The sequence below is a fragment of the Anopheles moucheti genome, chromosome X, assembly GCF_943734755.1.
Source record: "Anopheles moucheti chromosome X, idAnoMoucSN_F20_07, whole genome shotgun sequence".
Lineage (NCBI taxonomy): Eukaryota > Metazoa > Arthropoda > Insecta > Diptera > Culicidae > Anopheles > Anopheles moucheti.
This window is the reverse complement of record NC_069142.1, coordinates 9,147,753-9,166,010: the sequence shown is the minus strand read 5'-3', so window position 1 is coordinate 9,166,010 and position 18,258 is coordinate 9,147,753. Positions and strand designations below refer to the sequence as shown.

The window sequence follows — 18,258 nt, the reverse complement described above, 5'->3', positions numbered from 1 at the left end:
TCCTTGGTTATATAAAACATTTGTTTCTATTTGATTAGCAGGTGAAATAACCTGCAGCGTGGAATACATTTGCCCATCACTGTTGCATTGCATACTATCAAACCCGTGAAAACGATCGCTAGTGTAAGGAAGAAGGTTGAAACGGAAAGCTTCCTTCTACTCGCTCAAACTTTCCATCAGCTGGTACGAAATTCCATACAAAACCAGTTGTTTTCAGATTGCCGTTACCAGGAGAGCATCCACGGAAGAGGTAGCACCTAGTACAGCAATTTTGGTCGAAAACCGCAGAAAGGTATGCAATGTTTAAACACTAACTTTCCCGTTGGTCGAGAAAAAATTCTTCTAAAACTACCTGTTTCCGAATTTAAAGTACCAGGAGACCTTGCATTGGCAACGGCGCATTGCGTTGCAAGTTGGTTGCAAAGTTAGTGTATAAACATTGCATACCTTACGGCGCAGTACCAGGAGCTACCTCTTCCGTGCATGCTCTCCTGGTATTATACATTCGGAAACTGGTAGTTTTCGAAGAAATTTTTCACGACCAACGGGAAAGTTAGTGTTTAAACATTGCATACCTTACGGCGCAGTACCAGGAGCTACCTCTTCCGTGGATGCTCTCCTGGTACTATTCATTCGAAAACTGGTAGTTTTCGAAGAAATTTTGCTCCACCAACGGGAAAGTTAGTGTTTAAACATTGCATATCTTTCGGCGGTTTTTGAGTAAAATTGCTGCAAAATTTTACTCGACCATTGGGAAAGTTAGTGTTTAAACATTGCATACTTTTCGACGGTTTTCGACCAAAATTGCTGTACAAGGTGCTACCTCTTCCGTGGATGCTTTCCTGGTATCGGAAATCGGAAAACAGCTGGTTTTGTATAGAATTTCGTACCAACCGACGGAAAGTTTGAGCGAGATGAAGGATGCTTTCCGTTTTATTGATATTACTTATTAGCGATCGTTCTCACGTGTTTGATAGTATGCAATAGCAATTGTGATGGGCAAATTTGTCCCAAGCTGCAGATGTCACCTCTGGGAAACCATGCTCTCCTGGTATCGGAAATCTGAAAACAATTGTGGGCGCGGCTACGGCATAGTGGTTTTCACAGTTGATCAGTTGATTTGGTCATTGGAAAAATTTGTCAGCATTTTGTCTACTCTCGTGGCCCTGCACCTAATGGATCAAAGAATGCTATAAAACATGATCAATGAAATAGTTCAGTAAGTAGAAGCTCACCACAGAAATCAACCGTTAATTTATGTTCATCGCCTAAAACATCGACGTGAGCAAATGATCATGGAGGTAGTCTTTCAACACAAAAACTTGACCTAGCATTTTAGTTTTCAAATGCTAGAAGCTGTGCAAATCTAACCGACTGTGCATAACACAAATTATTATTATTATATAAAATTTGCGTTGTTTGTTTAATGGGATACGCAATGTTAAACAATCCACTAAATAATAAATAAACAAAAAAGTCCAAATTTACAACTTGTTAACTCGCTCATTCTGTATTGCAAAACGTATGACGGGTGACTACCCCTCACAATGCATCAGAGAATGAGCGATCTCCTGCCAGGATATGCAATATATACGCGACATATTTACGTGCAGTAATTTGATTGGATGAGTTTTCCTCTGCATTCGGCTCCATCTGGGGATCATCCTCATTGATGACGGCACCACTATCTGTGTTTGTCCCCGTGATAACTGGTGTTGGTGGTGATATAGCCGGTTCCGATATTGTATTCGAAGATGGTGATGGCCTTGACGGACCATTTGAAGAAGATGATTAGGGGCGGCCCAGCGGCGGATCAAACGGTAGGCGGAGTACTTCCTTCATCGTTTTAAAAATTAGAGGTCCCAACTATAATTCCGGGCTGGGCCTCCTCGTCACTTGCCACAACCTTCGCACCGAACTTCACCACCGTGAGGATAACTGCTCCGCCAAACAGCTCAGCTAGTTCGTAATTCATTCTTCTTCTTCAGACGCCCTGTTCATTAAGTCCACCAAACCAACTCTCAATACCTCCTCAATACCGCTCGTAGATCCTCCAAGAAGGCATTGACATCTTCCGCTAGCATCAGTGGAGGATCAATCCCCTTGGAGGCCCAGGGCGGAATTTTTCAAGGGGGGCCCATAATTTTGCTACGGCATTATCGGTGTTAGGGAGATGTACTTCAAACATGATGTAACAACACCAGCAAAGTCTCGGAAAGAAAGCTCCCTTGCGTACATCTCAGAGTTCTGTTGCGTAGCCCTGTAAACGGGCTTAGTAAGCTACTCTATATATAAACGTTTGTATGCGTTAAGGAGAACCATAACGCCACTACTTGGATCACATTTTCTACGATTTACGTACAATTACGATTCCTGATTAGTCCAACGCCTGCTATGATTTTTCGCCTAAGGTACAGTTTTCAATCGGTTTACTTAACGGGACAAACAGAGAAATTTCTTAGAAACCTGTTTCGCTCATGTTGAAGATTTAGGCGTTGAACAACACAATTGTTTTCAGATTTGCGAAACCAGGAAAGCATGTTTTTCAAGAGGTGACACCTGCAGTGTGGAATAAATTTGCCCATCACTATTGCATTGCATACTAACAAATTCGTGAGAGCGATCGCTAGTGTAAGGAAGATGGATGAAACGGAAAGCATCCTTTATTTTGCTCAAACTTTCCGTCGGCTGGTACGAAATTCCATACAAAATCAGCTGTTTTCAGCTTTCCGATACCAGGAGGGCATCCACGGAAGAGGTAGCACCTAGTACAGCAATTTTGCTCGAAAACCACCGAAAAAAAACTGTTTCAAAAACTACCAGTTTTGGAATGTTTAGTACCAGGAGAGCATCCACGGAAGAGGTAGCACCTAGTACAGCAATTTTGGTCGAAAACCGCCGAAAGGTATGCAATGTTTAAACACTAACTTTCCCGTTGGTCGTGAAAAATTTTCTTCGAAAACTACCAGTTTCCGAATTTAAAGTACCAGGAGAGCATGCACGGAAGAGGTAGCTCCTGGTACTGCGCCGTAAGGTATGCAATGTTTATACGCTAACTTTGCAACCAACTTGCAACGCAATGCGCCGTAAGGTATGCAATGTTCATACACTAACCTTGCAACCAACTTGCAATGCAAGTTTGGTGCAAGCAAGAAACTTGCAGCAAGATGGCGCGCAAGATGGCGCCCAACTTCGTACTTGCATGCAACAAACTTGCATGCAAGCTTGCATGCAAACTTGCATGCAAGTTCTTGCAAGCAAATTCTTGCATGCAAACTTGCATGCAAGTTTGTATGCAAGTTTGTATGCAATTTCTTGCATGCAAGAACTTGCATACAAGAACTTGCATACAAGAACTTGCATGCAAGAACTTGCATGCAAGTTTGCATGCAAGTTTGCATGCAAGTTCTTGCATGCAAGTTCTTGCATGCAAGTTCTTGCATACAAACTTGCATGCAAACTTGCATACAAACTTGCATACAATCTTGCATGCAAACTTGCATACAAACTTGCATACAAACTTGCATGCAAGTTTGCATGCAATAATTTGCTTGCAAGAACTTGCATGCAAGTTTGCATGCAAGTTTGTTGCATGCAAGTACGAAGTTGGGCGCCATCTTGCTGCAAGTTTCTTGCATGCACCAAACTTGCATTGCAAGTTGGTTGCAAGGTTAGTGTATAAACATTGCATACCTTACGGCGCATTGCGTTGCAAGTTGGTTGCAAAGTTAGTGTATAAACATTGCATACCTTACGGCGCAGTACCAAGAGCTACCTCTTCCGTGCATGCTCTCCTAGTACTGTACATTCGGAAACCGGTAGTTTTCGAAGAAAATTTTTCACGACCAACGGGAAAGTTAGTGTTTAAACATTGCATACCTTTCGGCGGTTTTCGACCAAAATTGCTGTACTAGGTGCTACCTCTTCCGTGGATGCTCTCCTGGTATTATACATTCGGAAACAGGTAGTTTTCGAAGAAATTTTTCTCGACCAACGGGAAAATTAGTGTCCTGGTCCTGGTGCAATTTCGTTTATACTTTAAAGTCACAAAGTCGATATTCTTCTCTGCATTTAATTTATCACATAGAAACAAATGTTTTATATAACCAAGGAAGATATTTTTGATCAATTTTCTAACTTGTAAATTAATTTTTTTTGCTATAAATTAACTTTGTTATAAAATTTTCAAAAATCGCACAATCGGCACAAATTTTTTGGGGCCCCCAACACGGCGAGGCCCTAGGCGACCGCCTACTCCGCCTACCGTTTGATCCGCCGCTGGCTAGCATTATCCAGACCTCGGAACCATAAAGGCTCTATATTATACTAAGGAATAATTTGATGTGAAAATTTTCGTTCAAATGACTAAAGGGGTTTCCTCTGGATGATGTCTTACAAGATAATATATTTTTCGTTTTGAGCATCCCATATTTCTTACGGGATCTTACGGGATATGAATTTATCTACTTAAAAACCTACCCAAATCGGTATGAAAAAGAAATCAATAAATCACTTTACAAACTGCAGCTTAACGGATCCCATCAATTTTCTATCGTCTTTCTTTCTCCCTCTTAATCGACGGTTCATGTCGGTCATGCTTAACTCTACTGTCCGTCTTCCGCGATCGTTCCGCACTGCGTTCTGGTGTCCGCCTGTCCGAGCGTCCTTCTGCCTGCTTTCTCATCACCACCTCCGGTGCACATCCTTCCATTAACAGCTGTTGCGTTTCTGCATCCATTTTGTCCGTTTCCTTAGGTGGTCGATAGTCCTGCACATGGTCCACACGGATCGTTTTTCCCACGAGCTTTATACCGTTCAAATTGTCCACCGCCAGCACGGTAGATCGCTGATCTTCGTAACAGATAAAGGCAAACCCTTTTGACTTCCCGGTCGCTTTGTCCCGCACCAGGTTCACGTTCACGACCTCCCCGTACTGGGAAAATACGCACAGTATATCACCTTCGGTAAGGTCATAGAGCAGTCCACCGACAAATATCCAAGCACTGCCGCTGTACTGATTGTGCCAGGAACCAACGCCACCCGATTTCAGATCCTGTTCGCTTAGTTTTAGCACATTTTTCATATTGCTGAAACGATGCGTGAAGACATGAATGGTTAGCATTGAACAAATACAGATAGCATGCGGGGTTTCAACCGTGGATCCGAAAACTAATACTCACGTCATAGGATTCATTTTGATTTATAGTGACTTTCTGTACTTTTGCGTTTAAACTATCCTAGCAAAGTACAGTTTCACTTATTTTATCGCAATAGCGGAAAAATTGTTTTTCAGTTCCCGGGTATTGTTTACATTTGATTGTTGTTGTGTATACGGCAGGCAACCCTGGCAGCACAATTGTACTGATAGCGCACCGGTTAGAGCAATTGCAAATGTACGATTAGGGGTACGAAGAAGAAGATCTATCCGTACAATTCAGATTGACAGCTCGGATGCTTCCCCCAAGGTTCATAATGATTATTATTTCTCAAGGTTATTAAATATTAATTAAAATAATTTTTTATTGTTTTTTTTGTTTACAATTTTTATTTCACTACAATGTTTTTATATTACAATACATTACCGCACAATCTTTAAAATAGTTCTAGTCAGGCATTCTGACCGAAACTGGAACACACGATCGGAACATCCTATCACGATGAACGCAGGATGATGATGATGATGCCCACCGGAATGATCATCTACTTCCAGTATTGCATTGTCCTCGTCCTCGATGTTTCTCCGTGTGTAGATATCGTCTTCCTGCGGTTGCTGCTGGTTCCTGCAGTGAAGCTCCCTTCTGTGCCATCTGGAAATATAGTTATGGTACATGTTTAATAGAAACTGTGACTTTTTCAACAGTTCCAGCTAATGTATGTAATAAGTACTTACTTGAACGTGTATATTCCTTGCACAATCTTTGGTCAGTTGTTCTGTTCTCTTTGATAAACTTTTCACAAACTGCAACTACTTGGTACGAACGTAGAGTGAAACCTGCAGCCAAACAACGCAAGGTACAAAGCCACACAAGCCAATGATACGATGACGAGCTGGGTGATACACACGCTCGCGACCACGCACATATCTACATACGGGAAGCATAGGCTGATCGGTTTGACAGCTAGCCTATTCGTACAATTGTGCCGCCAGGGAAGCTCATGCTGAACAATTTGACAGCTGCTGCTGAAGAAGTATTTTGACATTATCGGTTTTACTTCGTGTTCACATTCAACATCGGATGCAGGGGTTGTAATACCGAGTTTCGCAAGAAAATTAAAACAGTTGTAAATCTCATCTTTGTGAATGAAAGTTATGTTATTTCGGTTGATAACCTATCGTAGCTTCTTTCTGTTTGCTCGCTCAAGTGTTTTAAAAGCGTTTTGGGGTTTATTTTCATTGCATTTGTACCGATTTTGACCAAATCAAATAAAAAGCACAAAGCGAATTGAACCATTTAGAAATATATATTTAGAACATTTGTGCCTCCTTTATGTTGGATATTGCTGATCAACAGCAGTAAAATAAATAATGTTTAATGCCCAAGCAATGCAGGTTTTATCACCATGAAAACCATAAAATTCTTCTCACGCATTTTCAATATCAACAAACTTCAGGTCAGCTACATCTACGAGGTTTGATTTGTTATCATCCAAGAGATCGATCATGTTCTGTTTCACACAGGGCATTTAACATTTTCGCTTTCTTGACTAATTTCCCAATGTCTTCGTTCATTATGCCACCCTGAACATTGAGGACCCAATGGAACATTGGCATCATCGTTAGGACTTCTAAGCTTTTCTATTGTGCTAAGACTATAAGCTCTACTCGTTCCCTATCCTTTATTTGTGATAAACCATTTAAGTTTCAGAAAAGTTCTGTTTCCATTTTTTCATGCATCACTTCTTATATTTCCGGTGTCTATAGTCTGACTACAAAACCGACAAATTGTTTGATGTCACGATGTAAATGATGCGAACATTCGTATTTGAACAATGAAACCTGCTTACATTAATATGGCTTCAATTGCACCCAGACCGAAAATTGATACTGCCGAAACTGTTGAGATTACCTTAGATGAGTCTGGGAAAATGTTGGATTTTGTGCAACTTTTAAAACTTTTAATTGTTTTCTTCTTAAAATTACGCCCAGAGGTAATATGACGATGTAGAAATGTTCAATTCTTTTCATGGATTTAATTTTACAAAAATCGTATAGCTTCCTGCATTGTGCATTCAGATCAAGAATTTGTTAGAAGCTAATCTTTCACATTGGGAATGACTGCATGAAGAAAACAAAAATCGTTGAAATCGTTCCCGGATCGGATAGCACACGGGAACTACAGCTCCGATATCTTGTCGTGCCCACCACTATGCACTTTGACAGTTCTGCTTTGCCTGCTGATTTTAAACAAACGAACAAGTGTTATTCAAATTGCCAAAATAAGACTTATTTCTAGCTCCGGTACGTGGTAAAAATTTGATACGGGCCCGATCGAGCTAACCGCAGGAAGCCTGCAAAGTGCCGCCACTGGTGAGGTGATTCTTTCCCGAAGGAATCTTCATGTTCGTCGTACATGAACTACAACTATCGGGGTGCTGAGGAAGCCATTCTCATTAGAACGCAAAAAAACAGAACAGAAGCGTTCTTCGATACCCTTTGTGTTGCCCTCATTGAATCATCACTGGCAGTAGGTTATGGATATTCAGCGAGCAATGAATTCAATGCACACGCGTTTGAAGGTAAGCATTTCTGTGTGTGTTTTTTTTTCCCAAGAAAACGGCAATCATTTTATACACGCTTATCTGATTGGTGTTGTTTTTCTTCAATCGCTTTCTTGCAGCTGGTAGCATTCGTGCACTTCATACTGATCGTGCTGGCACTCGGCAGTGCTTGGCTGCCATCTGCTTATCTGTTCTACAACCTGCTCTACATGGTAGCTCTGTTCTGGGCGATACACAGCCGCGAATCGATCGACGCGGTTCAAATCGTATGTTTTGTATAAATTTCCACCTATCATTACAGCATGTGGTTTACAACCGGTTGCAACCCGTTAACGCCCACGTTCTCACTTTCTTGTTTGCAGTGTGCCGTCATCAATGGGTTTAGCTTCTTCTTCGATTTGATGGGTATCATTTCGTACTTTCCATCACACGGTATCTTTTCCGCCGTGTTTGCCATACTCAACCTGGTGATCCGGCCGTTCAGTTTGCTGCTGCTGCAGCGTGAACTTTCCGATCGTGGCGGAAGCTTCGATCTCGGGCACGATGGTACGGGGGGCGTTGGTGAACACCCTACCAGCTACGAGGATATCGATGCACCACACCAACAGACACCGTCACACGGCCAGGTGAATGTTAATCTGTTCAAGTGAGCGGAAGTTACCCCACCCGAATCAGGAACGAATCTCGATCGTGCTTTTCTTTATCGAATCAATGAATCTACTTTTTGTTTTGTCGCTCAAACGCCGTGCCAGATACGAGAAGGGAAGAAGGTACGAGTTAAGGAAGGTTTTGTTTATAAATGTGTAGGAAGTTATAATCTCAGTGGTAAGGTATATAACAGCCACCGGTGTGGCGGCGAACATACCATAACTCGGCTGTTACAATCCCACTAACAACATTAAGCAAGTACTTGTTTTACAACACTTCGAATGCAGCACACTTGTAACGTGTTCGGAACTCAGTGAAATTTCTTTTAATTGTTTTAATAATTTTGGCCAGGTTTTAACACATTTTCTTCGAGCAAGTGGTTATGTTGTTAATATTATGCTCACGAAAAACTATCGAGTCATTTCATTAGCTAACATTGTTATAGTTAAACGAATATGTTGTACGAAAACGTTGTAAGAGTTTTAAGTTGGCAGATATAGAATTCACCTACATCGTACTGCAGCGTGTATTGAATATTGATAAAAGAAACAGAGATATTTTCGAAGATAGGTTACAAAGAACACAGTCTTAAAGTCAGTAAAAGTGAATCAGAATCATGTCTAGCTCGTTCTAGATAATGCACTGTAATTAAATATTTAGATTAAGACGATAAAATTCTCATTTCTCGATACTTTGGTACAAAAGCAAACAATCGATTTTTTATCCGAAACATTTTCTCTAGTGAAAGTTATAATCCATGCACAGCGGCGGATCAAACGGTGGGCGGAAAAGGCGGTCGACTAGGGCCTCGCCGTGTTGGGGGCCCCAAACAATTTGTGCCGTTTGTGCGAGTTTTGGAAATTTAGCAGCAGAGTTAATTTACAGCACAAAATCTAATTAAAAAGGAAACAATTTGATCGAAAATATCGTTGGATTTTATATATCCTTGGTTATATAAAACATTTGTTTCTATTTGACTAGCTATATCGGCCCGGTTACACGGCTACGCAGGAGAAGTATGCAGTGTACTCAAACTCCTTCTTTATCGGCATGACATGACAACCCTGTAATAATAGCCAACTCTTCTATCACCGGCAATGTTAACACGCGAGAGCGGTTCAGCTATATGCACGCTGGAGGGGAATAAATGTTACCTCCTGTTTTGGATGCTCTCTTGGTGTAGGAAATCTGAAAACAGTCGGTTTTGTATGGAATTTCGGATCAGCCGACGACGACGGCAAGTTTTTATGGAATAATGTGCGTGGAACGATCGACATGGTGTGGATAGAGTTCAGCTAGTATCCAAAACAAGAGGTAACATTAGTGCAGAGGTAACAAATTAAGCGCCATCTAGTGGTCTTTAGTGACTTCTACGTCTTCACAAGGACGATCGCATCGTCACCACCGTCCTTTGACGATGATCGCGCCCTCTGCCGTGGATTAAACAAAAAAGAACAATATTGCGCGCCCGAAGCAACGACACGACCACAATTACCTACCCTTGTCCAAAACGATCGTATAATAAGCGTTTACTTACGAAAAAAAAATCCATTAAAACACCGTGGTATTTTTTTGTTACAATTTTTCTTCAATAACTGTAATTTTATTTTTCAATTATAAAAATTAACACAAAGTTCACTTTGTCCTGTGTCCTGATGACACGTTGCACTCATCTCACCCCTCCCCCCCCCTCGTCTCATTCTGCTCATTTTCTTCTGCCAGTGTTTGCCTGCGTTTGTGTATGTGTTTTGTTGTTGTTGTTGTTGTCCTAATATGTTTGTGTATGTGTGCTCCTGCTGCCATACCATTGTCTTTCAATGTGTTCTTTGCGCACATTTCACGAATTGGCAAACCGTCCAACGTTTGCTGTTTTTGGTTTATTTGTTGTCCCCTTGTTGCTTGTATGTAAATGAGTTTTGTGTGAGTGTATGTGTGTGTCAGCGTTTCTTTGCAGTGGGTGTATGTATGTGTGGAAGAGTATATGTATACAGTGAGTAAAGATTTGTTTCATTCGTACGCACAACGCTCCGGTATGAGTGCATAGAATTGTGTTGGTGTCTGCATACGTACGGGTGTCTGTGTTTACTAAATAGTGAACGTTTCCTACTACACTGCAGGGTTGAAGGGTTTACTTATCGTGTTTTCTTTCCACCGATTATTTACGACATATTGTGTTTTTTTCTTTTTTCACTGTCACTGTCCCATTAACTGTCCACCCGCAGTTTTTTTTCTTCTTGTTGTTGTTCTTGTGTGTATCTGTGTAAGTGTGTGTGTGTGTGTGTGTGTGTGTGTGTGTGTTATGCAGCTTTCTTTTGTTCTTCTTTTCTCGTATATTTTGCCGTGTGTGCACGCGCGCTTTGTTTTACAGATTCCATTATAACCACGGGTTTCTTTGTTTGTTTTTGCAATCGACCGAGTAAAACCTATTATTTGGAGATAATATGACACATAGTGGAATAATGTAACAAATGTGAGCATCTCATTATGTTCATGTTTTTCTTCATTACGTGGCTATGTGTGTTTTGTGTGTTGCTTCTCTTTTTGTATGTTTGTTTGTTTTTTTTTGTCCAAAAAACGGCAGTATCATGTAAAGATGTGAGTTTATTATATTCCAGTGTTTTGTTTTGCTTTCTTTTGCATTGTTTTGCAAAACTTTCATTTGTTTTTTTTTTCTTTTCTTCTTTTTTCATTCTTGTTTGCTTTTATTTCACTAAGCTTGGTATGAACGAACATTTGTTTTCTTTTTCTGTTTTTTTATTATTGTTTGTTTTGCAATGTGTATGAAAGGGAGGGCGAGGGAAAGGGTTTGGCTTGGAAGTTTACTTTGATGCGAACTATGTGTTTGTGTGTGTTTGTGTTTGTGTGTTTTTTTTTAAATTCTCCTAATCTTCCCATACGATGATATGATAAACATAAAACACGTTTTGGCGGTTTATTTCTTCTTCTTCTTACTCTTATCCTTCTTTTGGTGACATTTCAATTTTTAGTTTTACAAACTTGTATGTGCAAGATACGCGGAATTCTGCCGCGGAGTAGATTCGGTAATTCATTTCCTTATAGTCAGTCAGTAAGTGGTGCTAGCGATGTGTGTGTTAGTTTGTTTGTTTTTATTCTTCTCTTTTAATTTTTGTTTCTTTCTCCCCATTTTGCTTGCTCCAACCACTTTCCGCCAGCCCCCCCGCCATAAATAAGTCGATTTGTTTATTTTTTGTTGTTGTAACGCTTTTGTTTTTCATTCTTGTTTTGTTTTGTTCGGAACTTTGAGCTATAGTTTTACCATATTCACTGTTCAAAAGCTAGTGCATTCTTGACGTTTACCGACGATTAACCATTTTATCTTCCTTTCCTACGTGTTTACTGCTTTTTTGTGTGACTTTTACATAACAGAAGGTAAGTTTTCTCAATTGATTAAAATCATTTCACATTTTTATTGTTTTTTTTCCCTTTTGTATGTGTTTTTTTCTTCTTCTGTGCATTTCAGTATGAATATGAACGAACCGAATAATGTGATTGTGAGTGGTTTTGTTGTTTTTTTTGTTATGTTTTGTTTTCTAATAGGTTATGGGCACGCAAGTTTGTTTCTTATTGTTGTTGTTCTGTGTTCTACGTTATTGTTGTTTGTTCTATATTCTCGCGTGCGGCCTACTTGGCCAGGTGATTTGCTTGTGCTCGTTCGTCTGCCATTTAACGGCTTCACCGGCGCATTACATACTATTTACATGACCGTTGCCTAATGAATGTGATTTCAATACATTTGTTCATTCGATGAGAGGTTTGTCTTCCTGCCCTGTCGCTGTAAACAGTCAACTCTATCGTGCACATATGCGTTAGAATGTCTGTGTATGCGTGTGTGTGGTTTTTGTAATTCCTGTATGTTAATTTTTTGTTCTCTTGAGTGTTTTTTTTCGTTTTCTTACAATTGTATTTTTTATTAGTTTTTAACGCTGGTTTGAGTTATTTCGCGATAAAATGGTGTTAGTAGTGAAACACAAAGAAAAAAAAATCTGTACAACAAAACAAAACTCGTCCGCCATCTTTACACTATTCAGCTGTACCTCTTGGCTGATTTCTTGCGAAATGTGATTCTGTTTTAATATTTTTCTTCTATGTAGCTTGTTTGGCTATTGTTTTGTTGCTGTTTAAATTCCCTTTATCAGCCCCACAACAACAATCTCCCATATAGAGGGGGTCGAAGATTTCTAAAACCTCCCTGTTTTTTCCGTAAAAGAAAAAGCTCTGTCATCTCCTGGGTTTTGTATGTGTGTGTATGTAGTACTGTTTTCTGAAACGCACTGTAATTATACCACGGAACACTATTACAACCATGCTAAGTACATGGAGAGTTGTGCATCTCTATGTATGTATGCGTGTGAGTGCGTACTAACAGTCTCGGAATCAATGACAATGACACTTATTCCTGTTGCCACACACGCACACCCTCACACACCTGTAGTTGTAGCTTATGTGTGGTTGTATACGACCGCAAACTCCCATCGCTGCGGGGTACTTCCAGAGCCAGGGTGGAGCTCATTTAACTCCGACGTGTTTGAATGGATGTAGTTGGCTTTAGATCATCGATCATTACATGAATTACAGCAGCACAGTAACGATGAGGTTTTGATGATGTTTAGATAGTTTTGGTTCCATCTCTGCATTCTATACTAGTGTGTGTGAGTGAGTGTGTTTTGGTTTTGTAATTCATTTTCATTCCTGTTTAATACGCGTTTCGCCCTAACACAACACCGTTCGATTGTTTTCTGTTCTGTCCGTCCGGAATAGGCTTATTGGGCTGTAAGTGTGTTTGTTATACAGTGATTCTTTTTTTGTTTAGTAATTGTGACGATCGTATCGTTATGATCGTTATGAAATGATTGGTTTTGAACACTTACTTAATAAAAAAAGGTACATTGCTTCTATTATTTGTAGCTTCGTTGGACATAAAATTAATGTCGCCCGGTTATGCACATTGCATACATTTTGGCGTAAAAATAAAAAAATATCGCTTCCAATACAATGGGATTTCCGTACTGCAGTAATGCTCAAATTAGCCGTTTAAAATGGCCACTATAAATTTAACGTTTTTAAATGCTCAATACAAAAGATCCGCTTTGTTAAAAAAAATTACAATCATTTACAATAACTAAGTTCCATGATATTAAAAACATATAAGCATTTCCTTCTTCAGTATTTTGTAATTAACGCCATTAATGAAAATTTATTAAATTAATTTCGTCAGAAATGCTTCAAACAGTTGATTGCACTATTAGTCCAATGTCGGTAGCACGCACTTTGTACCACCTACGAGTAGTTTTGTTTTAGGTTTTACGCCAAAATGTATGCAACGTGTATGCAATATCAGTTTTTTACCGTATGTTGTATGCATTTTACTAAACAATCTGTAAACTTATATGTAAAGTAAATGTACGGTTGTTGTAAAAAACAAACCAACGAATGAACCCCCTTCCGATGGCATTCCACTTGATAGCGTTTATGAATTGCAACGCCCAAAGGTATGCAATGCGCAGGGCAAAGTACCCAGTTGCTGATTCCTACGGTGTTTTAGGCGTCACGGTTTAAACCACTATTGATGCTGACGCTGCCAAGGGGTGAATCGATGTAGTTAACGTTACTTTGCATACATAAAGGTTTGCCTGCACCTCAGACATTATTCAGCAGAATGGTGTTAGTGTAGATGCGTTTGCAGTTCGCTAACGAAACAACACATATTTGATAACAAAAATAATATACTATTACTACAACGATTAAAAACACAACATGTACACGTACACAGCACTATTAGTAACAAATTGTTCATGTGTTAGAAGGGTATTTTATTCAGGGTTTCTCTTATCCTAACAAGTCAGCATCGTTTCCCCCTGCTTCGTCTTGTCTCCTCGCATTACTGCTACTGTTTGCATACTGTCTGAATGGATAAATGTGTTTGTGTAGGTGTGTTTTGTGTGTCTGCGTTCGCGGTTGTATCTTCGGAAAGGGAATAATGAGGGGCGGGTGGGAAGATGTTCTCATCTAAATTTAGGTGTGTGAATGTTTGTTGTTGTTTTTTTTTTAATTATTTCCATGCATTAATACTCTATCCGCCCAACGTGACCTACTACCATTATGAAACGCCTAATTCGGTGTTATCATTTTTTTTCTTTTTTTCCTTTGTTTGTTTTGCTTTGTTCTGTTTAGTTTTGTCTTGCTAGCTTCCCTCGGTCGCCACTGAACGCGAGTTGCTTCATTTTGTAGCACTATAGTTTTTCCCTTAAATCCTAGTTAACTAGTGACGCTAGTGACAAATATGTACAATTAATTTAGAATAACGTTTACGACAATTTTTTTCCTTCTTGGTTTTTGCTTGTGTGTATGTATGTGTGAGAATGTGTGTGGGTATTTGTGTTTTTTTATCTTTTTTTTCGTTCCGCCCGGTTTCGCATTTTTATATTTACGCATTCTATATGACGGGATGAATTTATTCTAGTTTGATGTATTATATACGTGCTCATTTGCAGGTTGTTTTTCATTCACTCATTCGCTGAAGGTATTGGTACGTGTGTGTATTAGTGTGTGTGCGTTAGTGTTGGCCCGTTCACTAATGCGCTCCATTTGACGTTTCGCCATGTAAGCGCCGGCCTGCGATTAGTTAACCCTACTTTTCGCGCCGGGACACAATGTTTGTTGCATTTTCTTCAATTCTTTACGTTTGGCGGGCGATGTTGATGCGGGGTTTTTTTTTTGTTAAGGAAGGAAAAGGAATGGTAAAGGGAAGGAGAATAATTCCGCTTCAATTGATATATTCAATTACCGTGTATTGTGTTTAAGTTTATTGTTTTGTTCGCTCGTGCGCATTCTGCTACTGCGAACCCTTTCGTTACTCTATTGAAGCGCTTGTTTTGTTTACTCTTCTCTTTTTGGTTTGTTACATTCGTTATTCAACTATTCGTTAATCCTCTGTTGAGCTGTTGCTGTTTTGTTATTTTTATCCCTTTTTTCTTGTTTTGCTATTTTGTTTAATTCGCTTCAGTAAAGGGCTGCGTGTTGATTGCACCCGTTTATATAACTTTTCACTGCAAGTTTGTTTGGTTCGATCTCGGGCAACAAAACGGTCAAAATATGCCGTTGTGGCAACACACAGCCCCGACGCGTTGCAAAGATGGCTGGCACTTTTTGACGTTTGACATATTAGCGATTAAAGACAGCGTGGTATCGTACGCAGTACGTGTCCGTCTCACGGTTTTCACTCTCATATGTGTATACAAGATTTACGGTGAATGACTTGCACATCAAACGGGGGTTTTGCTCTTACGCACAAACCATCCATTCGGCAGGCGCGCACGGTACAAAGCTTCAAACTTCAATTCAACTTCTCAAGAACAGCACTTAAACGCGACGCGTTAAGTGTAGCGGTACGGTAAAACATTGTAATACACTTTTTGACACATCCATACGCACGGCTAATCGATAACGGGTCGTTTACTAGTGTGTGCGCACAAACAAAAACAAAAAAACATGACAGTTAAACGTTACACCAGGAAATGTCACGATTAATGGGAAGCGTTAGTACATGACGCACGGGTTGGTTGCCATACACATGTAGCACATCAGGGTGAGAGTTTTATTGTATGTGTTAGTGGCTTCGTCTACTACAGTGCCATACTATGCTTTGCGTGTCTGTGTTTTGCACACCCACTGGTGTGCGTGTGTGAGCGCGCTTTAGTAGTGAGTCATCTATTGACTTCTTTACCGTGAACCGGATTAGTGAAATTTATTTTGTTTCCGTTGTTTTTGTTTGAGGTGAGAGAGTGTGTGTGTGTGTGTTGATATTTGTATACAAAATTGACGTTCACACGAAACGATTTGCAGTACTGTTGTACGCAGGGAGAGAATTTAGTTTTTGCAATATTTTTTATGTGCTTGAAATGTGGCAATGTCTGCTGCATTTATTTTGCTCGTATCTTTCACCTTTTTCTTCCTGTTTCTGCTTTGTTTGTTGTTTATATTTATACTAAAAGTAACTTATTTTTTTCTTTCAAATGATAGTAAACTTAAGTTAAAAACAACAAAGAAGTACAGTTTTAACTTTGCAATACCGATTATAAGTATGAACACATTGAACAAAAGTCCAATATTTGAAGAGTTAGTCCAACTTTGTAGAGTTAAATAAATGTGAAATTAAAAGTAAATAAGAGAAATACGAAAAGGTAATAACAGGTAAATAATAGGAAATGAGCTTCAAGAAATAAAAGAGAACAGAGACAAAGGTAGCATACAAGCCAAGAACATGACAAAAGAAGAGGAAAATAAAATAAAACAACAAACGGTAGGGAAACGAGAGAAAGAGAGCGAGGTCTTTGAGATATTATGTCTGATATTTAGCTGCATTAGTTTTTTGTCCATTTCCGATATTTCTTCACAACTCTTTAATATTCTTTGCAATCTCTACCTTATCATTAGGGCTTTTGTTTCTCTCGTAGCTAAGCTTCCATCTTGCTTTTTATAGATTTGAATGGAACTTTTTGTCTTAATTGTTCTTTTTTCGTTGCTCTACAGCTAACACCACTTCGTTTTTGTGTGATAATGTCTCTGTCGGTTCCGAATCCGGTAGGTTGATTTATACCATACACTTGATCGTATTTTTGCATTCTCAGATGCTATCTCACCACCCCGCAAACGCCTGCATCTCCTTTCCCGACCCCGGTTTACCCACAAGTGGATCCATACTTGGGAACGATCGGAAGTAGCCAAGGTGATGCGTGCCGATACGCCGGTTCCGCTCAGGTACTTGAAACAGAGACAGAGAGTGGTATTTGCACTTTTGTTTAATCGGCAGTTGCACAGTTTGTGGAGCCTCGTTTATGTAGTGGTTTGGGTATTTTTTTTTCTTTGATGCCGTGGTGCTGCAGGCATTGGCCATCCTTTTCAAACGCTTAAGTAGGGGGAAAAATTAGCTTTCAATCGAAAATCAGCATGCATTGGCGGAGGTAGTGTTAACTGGTAGTGATACCGTCACGCTAGCGCATCAAACGTCAAACTCGGTTGACGTAACCGCTGTCAGTACAGAATGTCAATCGGTGTCGTACATGCAATTAAACGCAAAACAGGCTTTTGCACGTATCTGAAACAATCTAGCTCACTGTCAGTGTGTGTGTGTGTGTGTGTTTTGATAGTAAACATTGCGTAAAGGAATTTATACAAGCAGTTGAATTAGTTGTTGGTGACCAGATGCGGATGAGAGGTGGTAGAAACAACACTAAACCAAGATAGCGAGTGAGACCCTGTCCGCTATACAGAAGAAGATATGCACCCACCGTTTAAATCTCGAAGGTTTGGGATTGTTTTTTGTTACTCAAACACACTAATTGATTTGTTTTGTTCGCAATTAAATGGTTACGATGGAATTTTGAATGTAAACGTAGTGTTTGTTGTGCTAATTCGAGCTTCCTCCTATCATAGGATTCCTGTGACACATACCCACACACATACAAACGCACACATACACATACATTCCCATTCACTTTCTCTCTCTCTCTCTTTTTCACACACACCCACGCACATAAACGATCACACAGCAATACGCACACGCGTACGCTTGTTTTCGTTTACCTTTCGTCTTGATTTGTTATTTATTTGCTTCATTACTAATGTTTCCTATAAATCCTCTTTCGTCTATTTGTATCGTCTACGAGCTACCAAATTTATTAATTAGCTAAATATGTTGCAATTATCAAATTTATTTTCTTTACTATTCTAAATTACGATCGCTTTTTTTCTTGTTTTTCTTTCGGTTATATTTTCATGCTAGTCATTATCTGCTTTCTCTCTCTTTCTCTTTCTCTATCTCTCTTTCTGTTTCTTCTTTTCACAATATTTCGCTCTTCCGTTCTCTTGTTC

The 18,258-nt window shown here is 39.7% G+C and overlaps 3 protein-coding genes across 3 annotated transcripts in view; 1 reads left to right on the top strand and 2 right to left on the bottom strand.

Annotated features, from left to right (window-relative positions):
- Window positions 1-4,426: 4,426 nt before the first annotated feature.
- On the bottom strand, window positions 4,427-5,323 carry LOC128307223 (RNA-binding motif protein, X-linked 2). The gene is made up of 2 exons (XM_053044980.1): window positions 5,181-5,323; window positions 4,427-5,087 (listed from the first exon to the last, which is right to left on the bottom strand). The coding sequence occupies exons 1-2, from the start codon at window positions 5,192-5,194 to the stop codon at window positions 4,550-4,552; spliced, it is 552 nt and encodes a 183-aa protein (XP_052900940.1). The 5' UTR covers window positions 5,195-5,323; the 3' UTR covers window positions 4,427-4,549.
- Window positions 5,324-7,447: 2,124 nt separating this feature from the next.
- On the top strand, window positions 7,448-9,042 carry LOC128307087 (type-1 angiotensin II receptor-associated protein). The gene is made up of 3 exons (XM_053044808.1): window positions 7,448-7,737; window positions 7,839-7,985; window positions 8,082-9,042. The coding sequence occupies exons 1-3, from the start codon at window positions 7,693-7,695 to the stop codon at window positions 8,367-8,369; spliced, it is 480 nt and encodes a 159-aa protein (XP_052900768.1). The 5' UTR covers window positions 7,448-7,692; the 3' UTR covers window positions 8,370-9,042.
- A 1,571-nt stretch (window positions 9,043-10,613) lies between these two features.
- The window catches only part of LOC128306436 (uncharacterized), a 103,179-nt gene continuing 95,534 nt past the window's right edge, over window positions 10,614-18,258 (bottom strand). Inside the window, exon 25 of the mRNA XM_053043957.1 lies at window positions 10,614-18,258. This exon is cut by the window's right edge and continues 3,605 nt beyond it. The gene's annotated coding sequence lies outside the window, so the exon portion shown is untranslated.

What these genes read in the sequence shown, in the direction of transcription:
- LOC128307087 (XM_053044808.1), top strand. Translation starts at nt 7,693, where the DNA reads ATGGATATTCAGCGAGCAATGAATTCAATGCACACGCGTTTGAAG. An exon ending in CAATGCACACGCGTTTGAAG is followed by an intron (nt 7,738 to 7,838) that starts GTAAGCATTTCT and finishes GCTTTCTTGCAG; the next exon opens with CTGGTAGCATTCGTGCACTT. An exon ending in CGATCGACGCGGTTCAAATC is followed by an intron (nt 7,986 to 8,081) that starts GTATGTTTTGTA and finishes TCTTGTTTGCAG; the next exon opens with TGTGCCGTCATCAATGGGTT.